The 16516-nt window shown below is 53.8% G+C and overlaps 2 protein-coding genes across 2 annotated transcripts; one reads left to right on the top strand and one right to left on the bottom strand.

The window, feature by feature from the left end:
- Window positions 1-9892: 9892 nt before the first annotated feature.
- Window positions 9893-10666, bottom strand: IUM83_04898 (Secreted RxLR effector peptide protein; the record flags this gene model as incomplete). Its single annotated transcript, XM_067929002.1, has 1 exon — window positions 9893-10666. One exon carries the CDS (start codon window positions 10664-10666, stop codon window positions 9893-9895), a length of 774 nt encoding a protein of 257 aa, XP_067796251.1.
- A 4377-nt stretch (window positions 10667-15043) lies between these two features.
- On the top strand, window positions 15044-16390 carry IUM83_04897 (UPF0553 family protein; the record flags this gene model as incomplete). Its single annotated transcript, XM_067929001.1, has 6 exons — window positions 15044-15148; window positions 15233-15384; window positions 15472-15746; window positions 15808-15954; window positions 16022-16128; window positions 16214-16390. The coding sequence occupies 6 exons, from the start codon at window positions 15044-15046 to the stop codon at window positions 16388-16390; spliced, it is 963 nt and encodes a 320-aa protein (XP_067796258.1).
- Between the last annotated feature and the right edge of the window lie 126 nt (window positions 16391-16516).

The raw sequence follows: 16516 nt of genomic DNA, 5'->3' as shown, positions 1-16516 counted from the left end.
TCATGCAGGGGCTGGAGGGGTTCGCCGCGCCACATGGACCATGCATCATGCAAGTGAGGATGGTCTCGTACAGCTGGGGGTTGATCTCGGCGTCCGGGAGCTCCGAAGAGCACAACTTGTCGATGATTTGTTTTGTACGCGGCTTGTCTTCGTCTGCGAGAATAATCAGAATGTGTGCGTGTGGGAGGCCCCGCTTCTGGAACTCCACTACGTAGATCCTCGCCAGAACACGTCCCAGTACGCCTTCATCCAAGTCTTTCAGCATCGCCGCGAGTTTCTGCTGCCAAACGCGGGCTACGATGTCCGGGCGGTCTTGTGCGCTTTGGTTTGGCTCCGGTATCTTCTCCTGGATCTCGTCCCACGTAGGATTGCACGTCATAGTGACGAAGACGTCCGGTTTCCCGTACTCCCGCACGATAGCCATGGAATCTTGGTAAGACTTGTACATGGCCCGCGGACTCCCCGAATGCGTAGCTGGTAGAACGATGCGCTTGCCGATTTGGTCCAGGAAGTGTTCCGAGCGACGCTGCGGTTCATCTGGGTGGTGTAACGCCCCCGTTTCGCGGTTGTATTCCGTCAGTAGAGCTTCTCCCTCGCGCAGAACCGCCGTGTTTTCACTTAGAAGCGCGTCTTGAACCCCGCTGTACTGATCGGCCCGTAGTTCAGCTTGATGGGATGCCACCCAACGCAGTTGTTCTTGCTCGCACTTGGCTCGTTGATCTACGCAGTACTGCTGGAATAATCGTCCACCTTGGTGCAGTACCGACTCGTCACCGACTTTCTGGAATAACCGGTAGGCTACGTGCTCGCGGAGGGACATTTCACGTTTCTTTCTGCGCACCACGTTGTTCGCATACACGTCTGTGTAGGTCCAACCCAGTTCTCCATGCGGAAGAAGTAGGGGGTACTGCAATGGGTCATACACAGAGTGTGTCTCGAAAAGGCGCAACAGAGAGTGATCTTTTGCACACAGAAGGATGTCGCGCGGACTGTCCAAGTTGCCATCCTCGATAAGAGTCGCCCCAACTTCCGAGACCGTGGGTAGGTTGTGGGTTCGCGGGTTCGACCTCTTTTCATGTAGCCGGAAAACCATATCAACCACCTCCTTTCCCGCAGCCTGGTCGACGCGCAGCTTCTCCGCGAAGTTGAGATATTGTTGCGCGAACGGATTGCACTCCTCCATCATTTGCTCGATCTCCAGCAGCGTTCCAGAATCGAGGTCAGCGAAGATACCTCGGCGTCGCTCCGCTCGCTGTTGCATGTCTGGATCGACGATGTAGATCTGGGCAAACTTGGGAGGCATGGGCTCGTTTGTGAACGTATCGATACGCGGAAGCAGAGAGCCCAGGTAGTGCCCCATGGCTCCTTGAATGCGATACGTGTATACGCCTCGTTGTCCAGCAACGCTCTCGTCTTGGTTCACGTCCCTGAAGTTGTACCGGTTGCTACAGGAAGCCCCAATAGATGTGAAGGCGAACACTTGGTTGTAGGCACGGATGCGGCGCCGAAACTCGGGGTCTGTGTACAACTGGTGCAGTCGCGGTGGCGCAGCAGGTAGTGGGGGTAGTTGCACCGCTCCCTCTAAACAGCAGCCTTTCTTGGACTCCGCAGGCCATTTCCACGCGTTGCAATGAGGGCAGACCCTAGTCGGAGGCAGTCTGTGGCGCCCATTGACGATATTGGCGCCACTGAGCATGGAAACTCTGAAATCCTCCTGGTTCGCGAGTGCATGACCTCTGCGAAGGGTGCTGCGCCGTATACGCTCTTGTTGCCGCTGTTCCTCTCTCTGCTCTTCATCTAGAGCATCACGAAGCACGGCATGATACTCTCGAGTGGCTGCTCGCTCCGTCTCAGCTTGCTCTTGAGTCATGTTTCCTCGACGTTCTTCCTGGCGAACGCGCTCGCGTTCCTGGCGTTCTTCACGTTCATGAGGCGTTTGTTGCTGTCGTTGTTGTGCATGTTGTAGACGATCGGTCTCCTGAATGATCTCCCTTTGCTGCTCGGTTTGGTTAGCTCTTATACTGGCCTGTAGTAAGCGATGTTCTTCGCGCACTGAGCTCCGTTCGGCCTCCGGGACTGACGCTCGACGTGCCTGTTGACGTTCTGCATCTCTACGTCTCTGACGCTCGCGCTGGGATCCCGTCATGTTAGCCCTTCTAATTCGGGCTCTCTCTCGGTCGCGTGCTCGAGTGCGCTCCTTTTGAGAAGCCGACATTGCTGCGCGCCGCCTACGCGCTGCCTCCGCCGAGGTAAGGGTGGCTGCTTGCTCAATTGTGGTGGCAATCGCCGCTGCAACTGTAGGAACAACGGGCGCCGCTACCGGGACCGGAGGCTGTTCTCTGCGGACTGGTGGAGGCGCAGCAGGCCTGTTTCCGACCGCGACGTGACTCTCGACAGCCGTGACAGTAGCGGCCGTGTCTGTCACGATAAGCGATTGAAATTCCTTGTTTAAGTTGTATCGTTTAGCCCTCCGACGCGCTTGGCGGCGCTTTTTAGCCGCAGGCTCCTCTGGAGCAGCCGGGGTTGCGTTGATACGCTCGTTGTCCCGCATGGCCTGCTCGATCTCCTCGCGCGTCCTTTTCCTTTTCGTTCGACCCATTGTTGCCTACGCGCACGCAACAGAGTCACATGACGCGTTAGACATAAAGTCTAAGAACACCGTCGCCATTTCCTGGGTCCTATACACGCGCCCCGCCGCGGACACAGAAGCGCAAATAGGTGCGTCCACCTAAAGCGCCGGTCCCATACACGACCACTGGCCCGGAGATGAGGCAGGTCACCCGGCTTCGCCGAGATCTGCCCCATTTACCCCGGATTGGTATGAGATTTCCCACGCCGCTGGCAGGCGGACGTGGGCACCTCAGGGTCGCGGCTCCCAAGAGCGGTCGCTGCGGCAAGGGCACGCGAAATCCTACGTCGGCGGCGGGTGCCAGCTGCAGTCTTTCTTATCATCTTAAAATGGGTATTGCTACCCACTTTAGAGAAAGTAACGGTCAGTATAGTGGAGAGCTGCAGTACCCAAATGCCATTCCCCAAGGTAATTAAACCCGGGGTGCAAGCAAGAGAGCAATGTTGCAGATTCGGGACGGCCTGCCTGGCATCTGTGCACCAACGGGGGAGTCTCGACTACATGGCCGTGTCGTGGAACCCACTGCAACTCCCCCGTGGCCCCACCGGAGTAGGCACCAGGCCGCCCTTAATCCCACACTATAATACCTCGACTGCCCTGAAGGTACCAGTTATCCCAACAGGCGGAACTCCCGAAACCGACACTTCTATTACAGTTAGGAAACTATGTAGCTAAGCGTACCTTAGTCCCTGTGCGGCGCTCGCGTCCTGTGGGGCTCGCTGCAGCGCCCGACGTCCGAGCGCTTCCTCGCTCCGCCCGCGCGAAATTCAAAAAGGAAATGTGAGCGCAGAGGCAAAATCAACCGGCCAATCACAGGACGAATAGATATCACGCAAAATAAGCCAGTCCGGAAGATGGTGAGATGCCATAGGGCAGGTTACTAATGCGCTAATGCAGGGCGGTAGGACGATGCTCTACGGCAGGCTAAGATGCCCAAGGGCGGAGAACGGACGGATTTACAGACAAACACACCGGAGACTCGGTTAGTTGTAGGGGACTAGCCGATCGCCGCCGCTTCGCGGCGGTGTGTGTGTGGTTAGTCATAGGCGGTTACGCTCGCTGTTCCAGCTCGCTCCACTATTTGTCATAGCCCCCTCCGCATCGTTCCGGCGGGTCTACAGTTCGGCGCAACCCGTTACGCTACTTGGCATACCGTTCGTTGTAACCCGTTCCGCTCGCTGTGCCAGCTCGCTCCACTACTGAATATACCGTTCGTCCCAACCCGTTACGCTCGCTGTGCCAGCTCGCTCCACTACTGAATATACCGTTCGTCTCAACACCTGTTCCGCAACCCGTTACGCTCGCTGTTCCAGCTCGCTCCACTACTTGGCATACCGTTCGTTGCAACCCGTTCCGCTCGCTGTGCCAGCTCGCTTCACTACGTTGCCTACTGTTCGTCCCAACCCGTTACGCTCGCTGTGCCAGCTCGCTCCTCTACTTTGCCTACCATTTGGCACAACCCGTTACGCTCGCTGTGCCACCTCGCTCAACTACTGGACAACCCGTTACGCTCGCTGTTCCAGCTCGCTCCACTACTGAATATACCGTTCGTCCCAACCCGTTACGCTCGCTGTTCCAGCTCGCTCCACTATGGGCAGGTCGCGCTTGAAGGACCATTCATCGCGTCTCACAACCCGTTACGCTCGCTGTGCCAGCTCGCTTCACTACTTGACTTCCTGTTCGTCCCAACCCGTTACGCTCGCTGTGCCAGCTCGCTCCACTACTACGCGATCGCGTTCGGTGCTTGAATGTCCAGCATGCTTGAACGTCGGGCGGGATGTGCTTGAAGGTCCTGCAAGTCGCGTTTGAAGGTCCGGACTCACCCCTGTCCAGCGCACGTCTTGTATTTCGCGCGCTGTATCGCGAAATGTGTGTGGCACCCCGAATAGCAATATATTCTAACAGAGAGGGTTTCGGCCAATCACAGAGCAGTAATAATATATTATGTATTTAGCTCACGCCCAGAAGGTCGTCCTCTATTTACTTTATAGCGCTATCGCGCACATGTACAGGTTGCTATGTCGCGCACACAGCGCACCGTCGTCGCTGTGCGGCGCTCGCGGACGGTGGGGTCCGCTGTGGCGCCCGACGTCCGCACGCTACGTCGCTCCGCCGCGCCCGAATTCGAAGTTGAAAACGCCAATGTGAAGGAGACGAAATATCAGCCAATCACAGGACGAATAGATATCACGCAAAAATAAGCCAGTCCGGAAGATGGTGAGATGCCATAGGGCAGGTTACTAATGCGTTAATGCAGGGCGGTAGGACGATGCTCTACGGTAGGCAAATGCCGAAGACAGAGAACGGACGGACACAGACAAACACAGGATACTCTGTTAGTTGTAGGACTAGCCGATCGCCGCCGCTTCGCGGCGGTGTGTGTGTGGTTAGTCATAGGCGGTTACGCTCGCTGTTCCAGCTCGCTCCACTATTTGTCATAGCCCCCTCCGCTACGCTCCGGCGGGTGTACAGTTCGTCATAACCCGTTACGCTCGCTGTGCCAGCTCGCTCCACTACTTGCCATACCGTTGCAACCCGTTCCGCTCGCTGTTCCAGCTCGCTCTGCTTTGTTCTGGTGGATTTACCGTTCGTTCTAACCCGTTACGCTCGCTGTTCCGGCTCGCTCCACCTCTGAACAAACCGTTCGTCCCAACCCGTTACGCTCGCTGTGCCAGCTCACTCCACTACTTGGCCTACTGTTCGTCACAACCCGTTACGCTCGCTGTGCCAGCTCGCTCCACTACTTGACTTCCTGTTGGCCACAACCCGTTACGCTCGCTGTTCCAGCTCGCTCACTACTGATACCGTTCGCAACCCGTTACGCTCGCTGTACAGCTCGCTCCACAACTTGGTCTACAGTTCGTCTAAACCGTTACGCTACTGAACATACCGTTCGTCTCGACCCGTTACGTTTGCTGTGCCAGCTCGCTTCACGACTTGGCTACAGTTCGTCTCAACCCGTTACGCTCGCTGTGCCAGCTCGCTCCAATACTGAGCACACCGTTCGTTGCAACCCGTTACGCTCGCTGTTCTGTTCGTCCCAACCCGTTACGCTCGCTGTGCCAGCTCGCTCCACTACTGAATATACCGTTCGTCCCAACCCGTTACGCTCGCTGTGCCAGCTCGCTCCACTACTGAATATACCGTTCGTCCCAACCCGTTACGCTCGCTGTGCCAGCTCGCTTCACTACTGAATATACCGTTTGTCCCAACCCGTTACGCTCGCTGTTCCAGCTCGCTCCACTACACACGATCGCGTTCGGTGCTTGAATGTCCAGCATGCTTGGCGGTCGGTCGTGCTTCAAGGTCCTGCGAGTCGCGTTTGAAGGTCCGGGTTCACCCCTGGCCAGCGCACGTCTTGTATTTCGCGCGCTGTATCGCGAAATGTGTGTGGCACCCCGAATAGCAATATATTCTAACAGAGAGGGTTTCGGCCAATCACAGAGCAGTAATAATATAATATGTATTTAGCTCACGCACAGACGGTCGTCGTCTATTTACTTTATAGCGCTATCGCGCACATGCACAGGTTGCTATGTCGCGCACGCAGCGCACCGTCGTCGCTGTGCGGCGCTCGCGGACGGTGGGGTCCGCTGTGGCGCCCGACGTCCGCGCGCTGCGTCGCTCCGCCGCGCCCGAATTCGAATTCAAAAACGGAAATTTTACCGGGGAGGCAATTTCAGCCAATCACAGCACGAATAGAAATCACGCAAAAATATAAGCCAGTCCGGAAGATGGTGAAATGCCATAGGGCAGGTTACTAATGCGTTAATGCAGGGCGGTAGGACGATGCTCTACGGTAGGCTAATGCCCGAAGACAGAGAACGGACGGACTGACGGACAAACACACCGGAGACTCTGTTAGTTGTAGGGGACTAGCCGATCGCCGCCGCTTCGCGGCGGTGGGTGTGTGGTTAGTCAGAGCCGGTTACGCTCGCTGTTCCAGCTCGCTCCACTAATTGCCATATCCCCCCTCCGCTTCGCTCCGGCGGGTGTACACTTCGTTGCAACCCGTTACGCTACTTGGCATACCGTTCGTTGTAACCCGTTACGCTCCATGTGTCAGCTCGCTCTACTACTGATCATACCGTTCGTCTCAACACGTTACGCTCGCTGTGCCAGCTCGCTCCACTACTGAACATACCGTTCGTCTCAACCCGTTACGCTCGCTGTTCCAGCTCGCTCCACTACTTGGCCTACTGTTCGTCCCAACCCGTTACGCTCGCTGTTCCAGCTCGCTCCACTACTTGGCCTACTGTTCGTCTCAACCCGTTACGCTCGCTGTGCCAGCTCGCTCCACTACTGAACATACCGTTCGTTGTAACCCACGTTACGCTCGCTGTGCCAGCTCGCTCCACTACTGAATTTACGCTCGCTGTTCCAGCCGCGCGTTACGCTCGCTGTTCCAGCTCGCTCCACTACTTGGCCTACTGTTCGTCGCAACCCGTTACGCTCGCTGTTCCAGCTCGCTTCACTACTTAGCCTACTGTTCGTCCCAATCCATTACGCTCGCTGTGCCAGCTCGCTCCACTACTGAACATACCGTTCGTTGAAACCCGTTACGCTCGCTGTTCCAGCTCGCTCTACTACTCAACATACCATTCATCCCAACCCGTGCCGCTCGCTGTTCCAGCTCGCTCCACTACTTGGCCTACTGTTCGTCGCAACCCGTTACGCTCGCTGTGCCACCTCGCTCCACTACTGGACTTCCTGTTGGTCCCAACCCGTTACGCTCGCTGTTCCAGCTCGCTGAACTACTACGCGATCGCGTTCGGTGCTCGAATGTCCAGCGTGCTCGATGGTCCTGCGGGCTTGAAGGTGAGACGTGCTTGAAGGTCCAAGTGCTTGAAGGCCCAGCGTTCTTGAAGGTCCGGCAGGTCGCGCTTGAAGGTCGGACGTGCTTGAAGGTCGAGGGGAGGTGCTTGAAGGTCCTGTCTGATGTGCGTGGAGGTATACTATGAAGAGATGCTTGAAGGTCCTGCGAGTCGTGTTGGAAGGTCCGGACTCACCCCTGTCCAGCGCACGTCTTGTATTTCGCGCGCTGTATCGCGAAATGTGTGTGGCACCCCGAATAGCAATATATTCTAACAGAGAGGGTTTCGGCCAATCACAGAGCAGTAATAATATATTATGTATTTATCTCACGCCCAGAAGGTCGTCCTCTATTCACTTTAGGGCGCATGAACAGGTTGCTATACCTTGTACGCAGCGCACCGTCGTCGCTGTGCGGCGCTGGCGTCCTGTGGGGCTCGTAGCGGCGCCCGACGTCCGCGCGCTGCGTCGCTTCGCCGCGCCCGAATTCGAATTCAAAAAAGAAATTTTAGCGCAGAGCCCAAATCGGCCAATCACAGGACGAATAGATATCACGCAAAAATAAGCCAGTCCGGAAGATGGTGGGATGCCATAGGGCAGGCTACTAATGCGTTAATGCAGGGCGGTAGGACGATGCTCTACGGTAGGCTAAGGCCCGAAGACAGAGAACGGACGGACTGACGGACAGACTGACAGGATACTCTGTTAGTTGTAGGGGACTAGCCGATCGCCGCCGCTTCGCGGCGGTGTGTGTGTGGTTAGTCATAGGCGGTTACGCTCGCTGTTCCAGCTCGCTCCACTATTTGTCATAGCCCCCTCCGCATCGCTCCGGTGGGTTTACAGTTCGGCGCAACCCGTTACGCTACTTGGCAATCCTTTCGTCTCAACCCGTTACGCTCGCTGTGCCAGCTCGCTCCACTACTGAACATACCGTTGCTCGCAACCCGTTCCGCTCGCTGTGCCAGCTTGCTCCACTACTGAATATACCGTTCGTCCCAACCCGCTCCACTACTGAATATACCGTTCGTCACAACCCGTTACGCTCGCTGTGCCAGCTCGCGCCACTACAACGGATAGCGCTCGGTACTTGTAGGTCCTGCGGCCTTGCAGGTCCGAAGTGCTTGAAGGTCCGGCGTACTTCATCGACAATTTATCGCAACCCGTTACACTCGCTGTGCCAGTTCGCTAGGCCACTACTTACCATACCGTTCATTGCAACCCGTTGCGCTCGCTGTCCCAGCTCGCTCCACTACTTACCATACTGTTCGTCCCAACCCGTTACGCTCGCTGTGCCAGGTCGGTGCTTGAAGGTCCGGCAGGTCGCGCTTGAAGGCCCATTCATCGTAATCCGTTACGCTCGCTGTGCCAGCTCGCTCCACTACTGAATATACCGTTCGTCCCAACCCGTTACGCTCGCTGTGCCAGCTCGCTCCACTACTACGCGATCGCGCTCGGTGCACGAATGTCCAACATGCTTGAAGATCCTGCGTGCTTGAAGGTCCTGTGGAAGGTGCTTGAAGGTCCGGGATCACCCCTGTCCAGCGCACGTCTTGTATTTCGCGCGCTGTATCGCGAAATGTGTGTGGCACCCCGAATAGCAATATATTCTAACAGAGAGGGTTTTCGCCAATCATAGATCAGTAATAATATATTATGTATTTATCTCACGCCCAGAAGGTCGTCGTCTATTAACTTTAGAGCGCATATACGGGTTGCTATATCGCGGACGCAGCTGCACCGTCGTCGATTGTGCGGCGCTCGCGTCCTGTGGGGCTCGCATCGGCGTCCGACGTCCGCGCCCTGCGTCGCTCCGCCGCGCCTGAATTCGAATTCAAAAACAGAAATTTTAGCGGGGTGGCAATTTCAGCCTATCACAGCACGAATAAATATAACGCAAGGCTATTTTTGTAATATCGGGCATAGATTAGCCAGTCAAAAGGATGGTGGGATGCCATAGGGTAGGCTACTAATACACTGTCGCCAGGCGGGAAGGGCGCTCCCCCGACGATGCTCTACGGCAGGCTAAGCCCCCAAGATAGAGAACGGACGGACTTACAGACAAACATACAGGATACTCTGTTAGTTGTAGTAGATGTGCACGTAGCTTCTTTCCCACTCAGCATCCGTCGAAGAGCTTTCGAGTGTTGACAGGCGCCAGAAACTCGTTCACTACACTTGAACGCCTCCACGATCTGCTAGCTCACACATTGCATGAGCAGGTCCGGCATCAAGGGATTTTTTTTATGCAAGATCGGGGGATGAATGAACGAATTTCATCGATCCTGCACGTGTTCTTCCAGAACGCACGAATAGTATTGTACATTGCCGAAGATTACTGTACGTGTTTCTTGGCGAGGACATGTATATTGTCGTTACGCGGGTTCCAAGCTAATGCTTTGCTGACGTGGTAGGCATGTACAAACCAAAATAGGCCGCATCTACGAGAGCACTTCACGAACGAGTGGTTTTCACCGTCGGGAAGTGCGTTGCGAGCCAGGCGTCGTACTTCTTGAGCAGAGTGTTGCCGACATTGCCCACCGTGCTTTCAAGGTTCTCAGGGACGTTAAGCCCTTTAGTTTTCCACGCCCTAAACAAACTCTCAGCGTACTCGTCGTTATTCCTCGCCTTAATGAGCATACTCTCTTTAAACAAGTCGTCCCCGCGCGCCAATTCTTTCGTAGCATCGCTCGGGTGATGGACGTTGAGCCAAGAGATGTAATTCTTGTACAACATCTTGTACTCGGGTTCCTTGAGACCGACGGCCTTGAGTTTTGCTAGCATACCGTCCGATTTGTATTGGTGCGTTGCCCATTTCGTGAACAAGCTCTTCGCGTACTTGTCGTCCTTCAGTGCCTTTTTAAGTTTGGCCGGGTGGAACAGGTTATTACCGCCCGAAGCAGGTCCCACGCGTGAGAAGTGCTTATCGAGCCACTCAGCGTACTTGTGGTACACGACGTTGAGCTTTGAGTTCCTCGAGAGTTTAGTGTTGTTCAATATTCTCTTTGCTCGTTCAATCTCGATTCCGTGGCGCTTCCACCGTCGCATTAGCCTCTTCGCGTATTTGGCGTCGTCCATCGCTCTGGTGAGTTTCTCAATGCTGAACATGTTGGCACCGGCCAACCTCTCCTCTCCCTCTTCATTCACAACTTCGAGGCCGCGCAGGGATCTCTTCTCGTCACCGGCGTTGAGGCTTACATCCAGCACACCGAGGCCTGGAGACGCCATAGCGGAGACCTTTGTCCATTGGTTGGCATCCGCAGAGAGTGCGCTGCCACTGGAGAGGAGGGTGGCCGCCGACACTGCCAACAGGATGGATGACAGACGCATAAACGAGACCTGGGCCGGCGGACAACACACTTCGGGGATGGAGGGCGAATTCGAGAATGAGATAGGAGCTGGTGTTGTTGGAATGCCAATTCACGACCACTACTTTCTCATACTTCTACCGCACAGTGACGCGAATAGACGACTCGCTGCACAAAGAAACGACTGTACTGATATTGCGCTTACAGGGTATAATTATTCGGACAGTGCAGTGCTTGTACTCTCACTAACGAAGTCCTGATATTTACATGTGCTTAATAAGGATATCAAGTTTGATGTTTTCCGCTCCCCAAACCCCTCACTAATCTATATTAACAGTATATCATATCTGAATGCAATGTAGCGGATTCACATATAAATTCGTGTTCTGATTTGATCGGGGCGTATTTCAAAGCGCATTCGAAGGGGTTGTCTGTACTAGTACCATACAGCTGCTTTCAAAGCAGACATTCCATGGACGAGCCGCAAACACTTTGATGGTGGACTTCATGATTGGCGAGATCCAGGCCGATCTCGTGGTGGCTCCCCAAAAAGGAAAAAAAGTGCGCTATACATAGTAGGTCCCTATGCATGAGAAATACCGTGGTATACGATCCCAAAACCGGTACAATGCACATAGAAGGGCCCCAAGAATGAGAAATACCATTGTATAAGTTATAAGTACATTACATGTAATATGTACATGCATACAGTACTGTACGTGTAATTGAAGTACAGACTTCTGCTTCTATAAAGAAACTTTGAAAGTCAATATAATATTACAGCCATATTTGTATGTAGGCTAATCACAACTCGTACCCTATTTAGGGTTATAGCTTTTTGTGTTCTTTATTGAAGCAGATATCTGAACTTCTATGTACATGAATTATATAGGTAGTCAGATGAAGTTACTACTGTACATGCACACATGTCGTACATGTAGTTAGTTACGGTACACGTGGGATGGTGTGCACCGTACAAGTACCTATTTCTTCGCAAGTAAAGAGAAGAAGCCAGACTTGCCCTATCTTGGGCTTTGCTGCACTCAAGGTTGCCAGTGGCAACATGGCACGGTGGTAGAGGTGTGAACGTTCAGCCTCTGAACGTTCGCGAACCCTTTCTTTACCTCTACTACGGAGGTTTGATTTTGCTGTTTCTGAACCTCTCCAAACCTCCTTTTACCCCCCGTGAACCTCCCGCATGGGTACACTAGACTTCAGCATGAACATACAGTTTTGAAGTATGTAGGTACCTCGAAAGCGATCGAAATGACACTTCATTTCCATTATGGAAGGCTGGCAACCAACTCACTGCCAGACGCCGCAGAGCGTCGATCTATGTCGAGGCCCTCCTGTACCATCAGCGCCTCGCCGTGCGCATCGCTCACTTTCATTCGGTCCTGCGTCGGCGTCAGCACTACCGGTGCAAGCAGCTAGATCGCAGCTCGAGCACACCTCAACTATCAGCAATGGTATTCTTTCGCCGCTTCAGCCACAACTGCAGCTCCGTCCACAACAGCAACAGCAGCCGTCCTATCAATCGCAGCAACACATTCAACAAACAGTCGATCGAGCACAATATGATGTCGGCCTGCAGCTAGTCTGAGAAGTGCGGATGACAACGTGATGTGCCGTACGTTGTGCTCGTAGACGTCGTCCAGTACGTTGCATATCATGGCGTAGCTCAACTCAGGACACCTTGAACAGCATATCAAGGCGAACTTGGCCAGCACTGCGAAAGGCTACCTGGTGGGGCTAGGCAACAGTACTCCTCATCGGCTCCTACGTGCCACTCGCTAATGCGGAGAGTGCCGCCGCGCTGACAGGCTGGGTAGTGTTTCTTACACAATCGTAGTGTTTCTTACACAATCGCGTAGTATAGTTTTTCCAAGTCAAAATCATGCGGAGGTTCACGGAGGTTCACGGTGCGTTTAAAACGACTTTACCGCCCGTGAACGTTCAGATCGTAAACCGATTGTGAAGCTGAACGTTCACAGCCCTACACGGTGGCGAAGGCTCTCGGTCAATCTTCGAGATCGCCGATAATGTAGGACGGACATGCAAACCACCGTATGTGTCGTGGGACTGGAATGCACCCATGCTTGGTGATATTATTATTGATACAATATAGTAGTTAAGGTTATCCCAAGCGTCGTCTCGTCAAAAGTGCCAGTTCTAACCGGATGGGATAGATACTAGGGATCGACTTGCGCAACCTCGTTAAGATATGCTAAAGTACAGCGTTTTAGCGGGGATCCCAACACGTATATTTAATTCTAATTCTGCCTAATATTGTGCATGATTTTATATTAGTTTTGCGATTAACACCGGGCCCGCCGACCGAGTCGGGTCTACGGATCGGACGATGGGTTGCAAACCGGCATCCGCGCTGTTTTCCTTTAGGGTGTCTTTGCCACGCTTACAATGCGGTCTTCGCCTCAACCATCGTACTTGTAATCTGTCCAGTATTAATATTTTTGCAAGCTTTGCTAACTCGCAGTCTCTATTGGTCCGACCGTCCCAGATTTGCCAGGGCTAATCAATCGGTGTTTCGTACCGTAATCGCACATTTTATATGATGTATCGTGGGTTTTGGCGCGGATGCCGAAGTTCAAGACGAAGTACAGTCTTGAACCCAAGATGCGCATCCCACGACTCGTAGTACCAAACAAAAACAAAAAACTCAACTTGCGAGCTCTCGCCGATCGAGCACATAGCTTAAGGTTGTAGAGCTCCCACTACATACATGCACGCCCGAAACAAGCAGGGTTTGTACCGCCTCCCCCTCCATTAGGCAGAACAGATAATCGCAACGGAGGAGGCCACCACCGACGCGCAGAGACGCAGAGACCCACCACCGAGAGCGACCCGCACCGCACGCGCCACGTGATCACGGGGGGGGGGGGGGGGGGGGGGGCTAGCCCACGGTGACCACATCCGCGAGCGCCAGTACGCTGAACCAATTAAGCTCGTGTTCAAGAGCCACGAGTCTGCGCGACGACTACAAGGTGAGCACGTACGAGCTGATTACCTGTTCGAGACGGCTCGTGGCTGCGAGGGCGTCGCCCACATGGTGGGCGGTGGCTGTGGCTGCTGCATTGTGGCGCCCGTGCAGCAGCAGCACGCACCGAATCTCGTGGATGCCGGACACCTCGCCGACAAGTCGGCTCCGACTTGCCGGAGCTCGCCAGCTTCCTCGCGCACATCGGCGACGGAGCTCACGTTGTGGCGGCCGGCGTCCCCATATCCGCTTCCGCCTAAAGCTCCACCCGAACAGGATGGTGATGCATGAAAGACGAAGACTTCGGCGTGTCAACGAGTGACAAACGAAGGCCAAGACGATTTAGCATTCCGGTTGCGATAGATCGAGCCGGCTGATGCTGTCGAGTTCTTCGGCGCAAGGACACCGTGGCGTCGTGCAGGTGCGTCAGGCCGTGGAGGCCGCTGCAGCGCTTTGACGGCCTCTTGGCACTGCAGCACGCGCTCCATGCACTCGCCGCTGTTGAACTCGTGCTTGGTGTTCGAATTGCACACGACAATGACCACGTCCGGGTCCTGGAGCGCCACGGCCGTCGGCCGTTTGGACTTGGAGGTTATTATCACTGAGAGCATCCGTGCAGGAGATACATAACAAATAGATAATTAATTAAATCATATCTATATACGTACTATTGTAGCAAAAGAATTCCGGCAGAACAAGCGTTCTCTTCGTGGTGCCCATGTAGGTGCTGCGTGTCGCTCGAGCGGCGCTCTGCTTTGCAAAAAAAAACATGGGATTGGCGCTCCCCTGTCGAATCGAATTCATATGGACAAATCCCGACGGGGCGTGCTCGCAGGCTTTTTGTTCGTTCCCGCGAGCAGTGCTCAGGCCCTGAGTCAGGGCCGTTCTAAGTTCCCAGGACGAATCCCGGGAAAATCCCATCCCCAGAGTCCCAAAATAATACATGTATCGAATTGTGTGCCTTACTGTACGCCTAATCCGCCGATTAATTAAGTGGAATGCCCACGTCAATTGGGTCCTCTGCTACTTTTTGATGTCTACTTACACACGACAGCAATACTACATGTACATGTACATGCAACGTCACATGCACACTTATTCACTCGGCCGATACATAGCTCCTTTGAACTGCGCCCAGAGCATCAGTGATGTGCCGATGCTAAGCAAACGGGAGTTGATTGGACAATAATAAACCTCTCTATACTGATCATCACTATTCTCTTATATAGGATGCTCTGGTTGTCAAAGAGTGTCCTTGGTGGTCGCCACCCCTTGTTGAGAACCTTCAGCTGCGCTGCCATGGACCCTACAGCGCTAGTTCGAGAGTCCACAGCGCGCGTGGTGCAGCGCGCAGTCCACGTGCGCATCGACCCAGCGGCAGTGGAGCGATTGGCGGTTAAACTGGTACGGATCGGATTTCCAGTATCATCCATCCATTTTTTTAATATTAAACTATTAATATGTGTTATCCATAATACTTCCTGTTAGGGCAACAAGCTGGGTGGGGATGAGCAGGGGGTCGTGACGTGGGACAGCGGGGACTTTCACTACTTCCAAGACGTGGCGCGGGACGGCCCGTTGACCTGCCAATACGTGTTCGTGCTGGACGCGCTCAATTTCTGCTTCTGGCCCACTGAAAAGTACGGCTCTATTTGGCTACTTTTTGATGTTATTCATTGATTTATTGTTTTTCTAACCTTTATTATATTTTGGCTGGTGAACGATAGTATGGAGTACGAGCATCTAGCACGAGGTCTGAAGATGGCGTTGCTGCGGGACCCACGCGCTCTCGATGCTGCGAACTTGGCTAAGGTGACCAATGAGATTGTTGCGTCTTGGTTTCACCCCTTCACGCCTCCGCAGTTGGATGAGCGCCGTCGTAAAGTCCGTGAAGTGGGAGAAGTGTTGGAGCGCTTCTTCGATGGACTTGCAATCAACCTGATCAAACAAGCGGACTTCTCTGCGGTTGATGCTATTCGACTCGTGCTGGCATATTTTCCAGGTGGAGTTTTGGTATACTACTGCAATTTCGTAGTTGGGTTGCTGATCTCAGTGCGTTCCAGGTTTCCGAGACCATGCTGTTTATAAGGGCGAGCAAGTGCATTTTTACAAGCGAGCGCAGATTTTGGTCGGCGACGTGTGGGCTGCATATGGGCGTCGCACGTCTGGTGTTGCCTCGTTCCACGATATTGGCAAACTGACGATGTTCGGTAGGAACTTGTTCTGCGAAAAAATGTTTTTACCTTTGCTAATTAACGAACGTCTCTTATCCTCCAGCTGATTATCGTGTCCCGCAAGTACTTCGCCCGGAAGGCGTGATGGTTTATTCAGAAGAACTGTCAAAAATGGTTGACAGCAAAACAGAAATCCCCGCTGGGAGTGAGGTGAGGAAGCTTTCTGCTTTGTATTCGGTTAGCGACGTGCAGTGAATCAAACGATCCCTTATCTATCTGCTAAATTATTTCACAGATGGAGCTCGAAATTCGTGCTGCCACAATTCAAGCGGTGGAAATGATCCATCAGCACATGGCAAGCAGAGGGTATCAACTTGAAGTGATTGAACTCGACTGGCTGCTGTGGCAGATTGGTGAGGACAACAAACAGGAACTGCTGCCGCATCATCGCACATGGAGCATCTATTACTAACCAATAATGCGCTAGAACACGTAGCTCACTTCAAATACAGGTCGTCAGTAGCTTCCGGAGAACACGCTGCTTCAAAATCGCGATCGAGTTCAGTCGATAATGAGATTGCAAACATCAACTCAATCC

Source organism: Phytophthora cinnamomi, assembly GCF_018691715.1.
Source record: "Phytophthora cinnamomi strain GKB4 chromosome Unknown Contig17, whole genome shotgun sequence".
Classification (NCBI taxonomy): Eukaryota; Oomycota; class Peronosporomycetes; order Peronosporales; family Peronosporaceae; genus Phytophthora; species Phytophthora cinnamomi.
The sequence above is the reverse complement of the archived record's forward strand: the minus strand, read 5'-3'. Positions and strand labels throughout refer to the sequence as shown.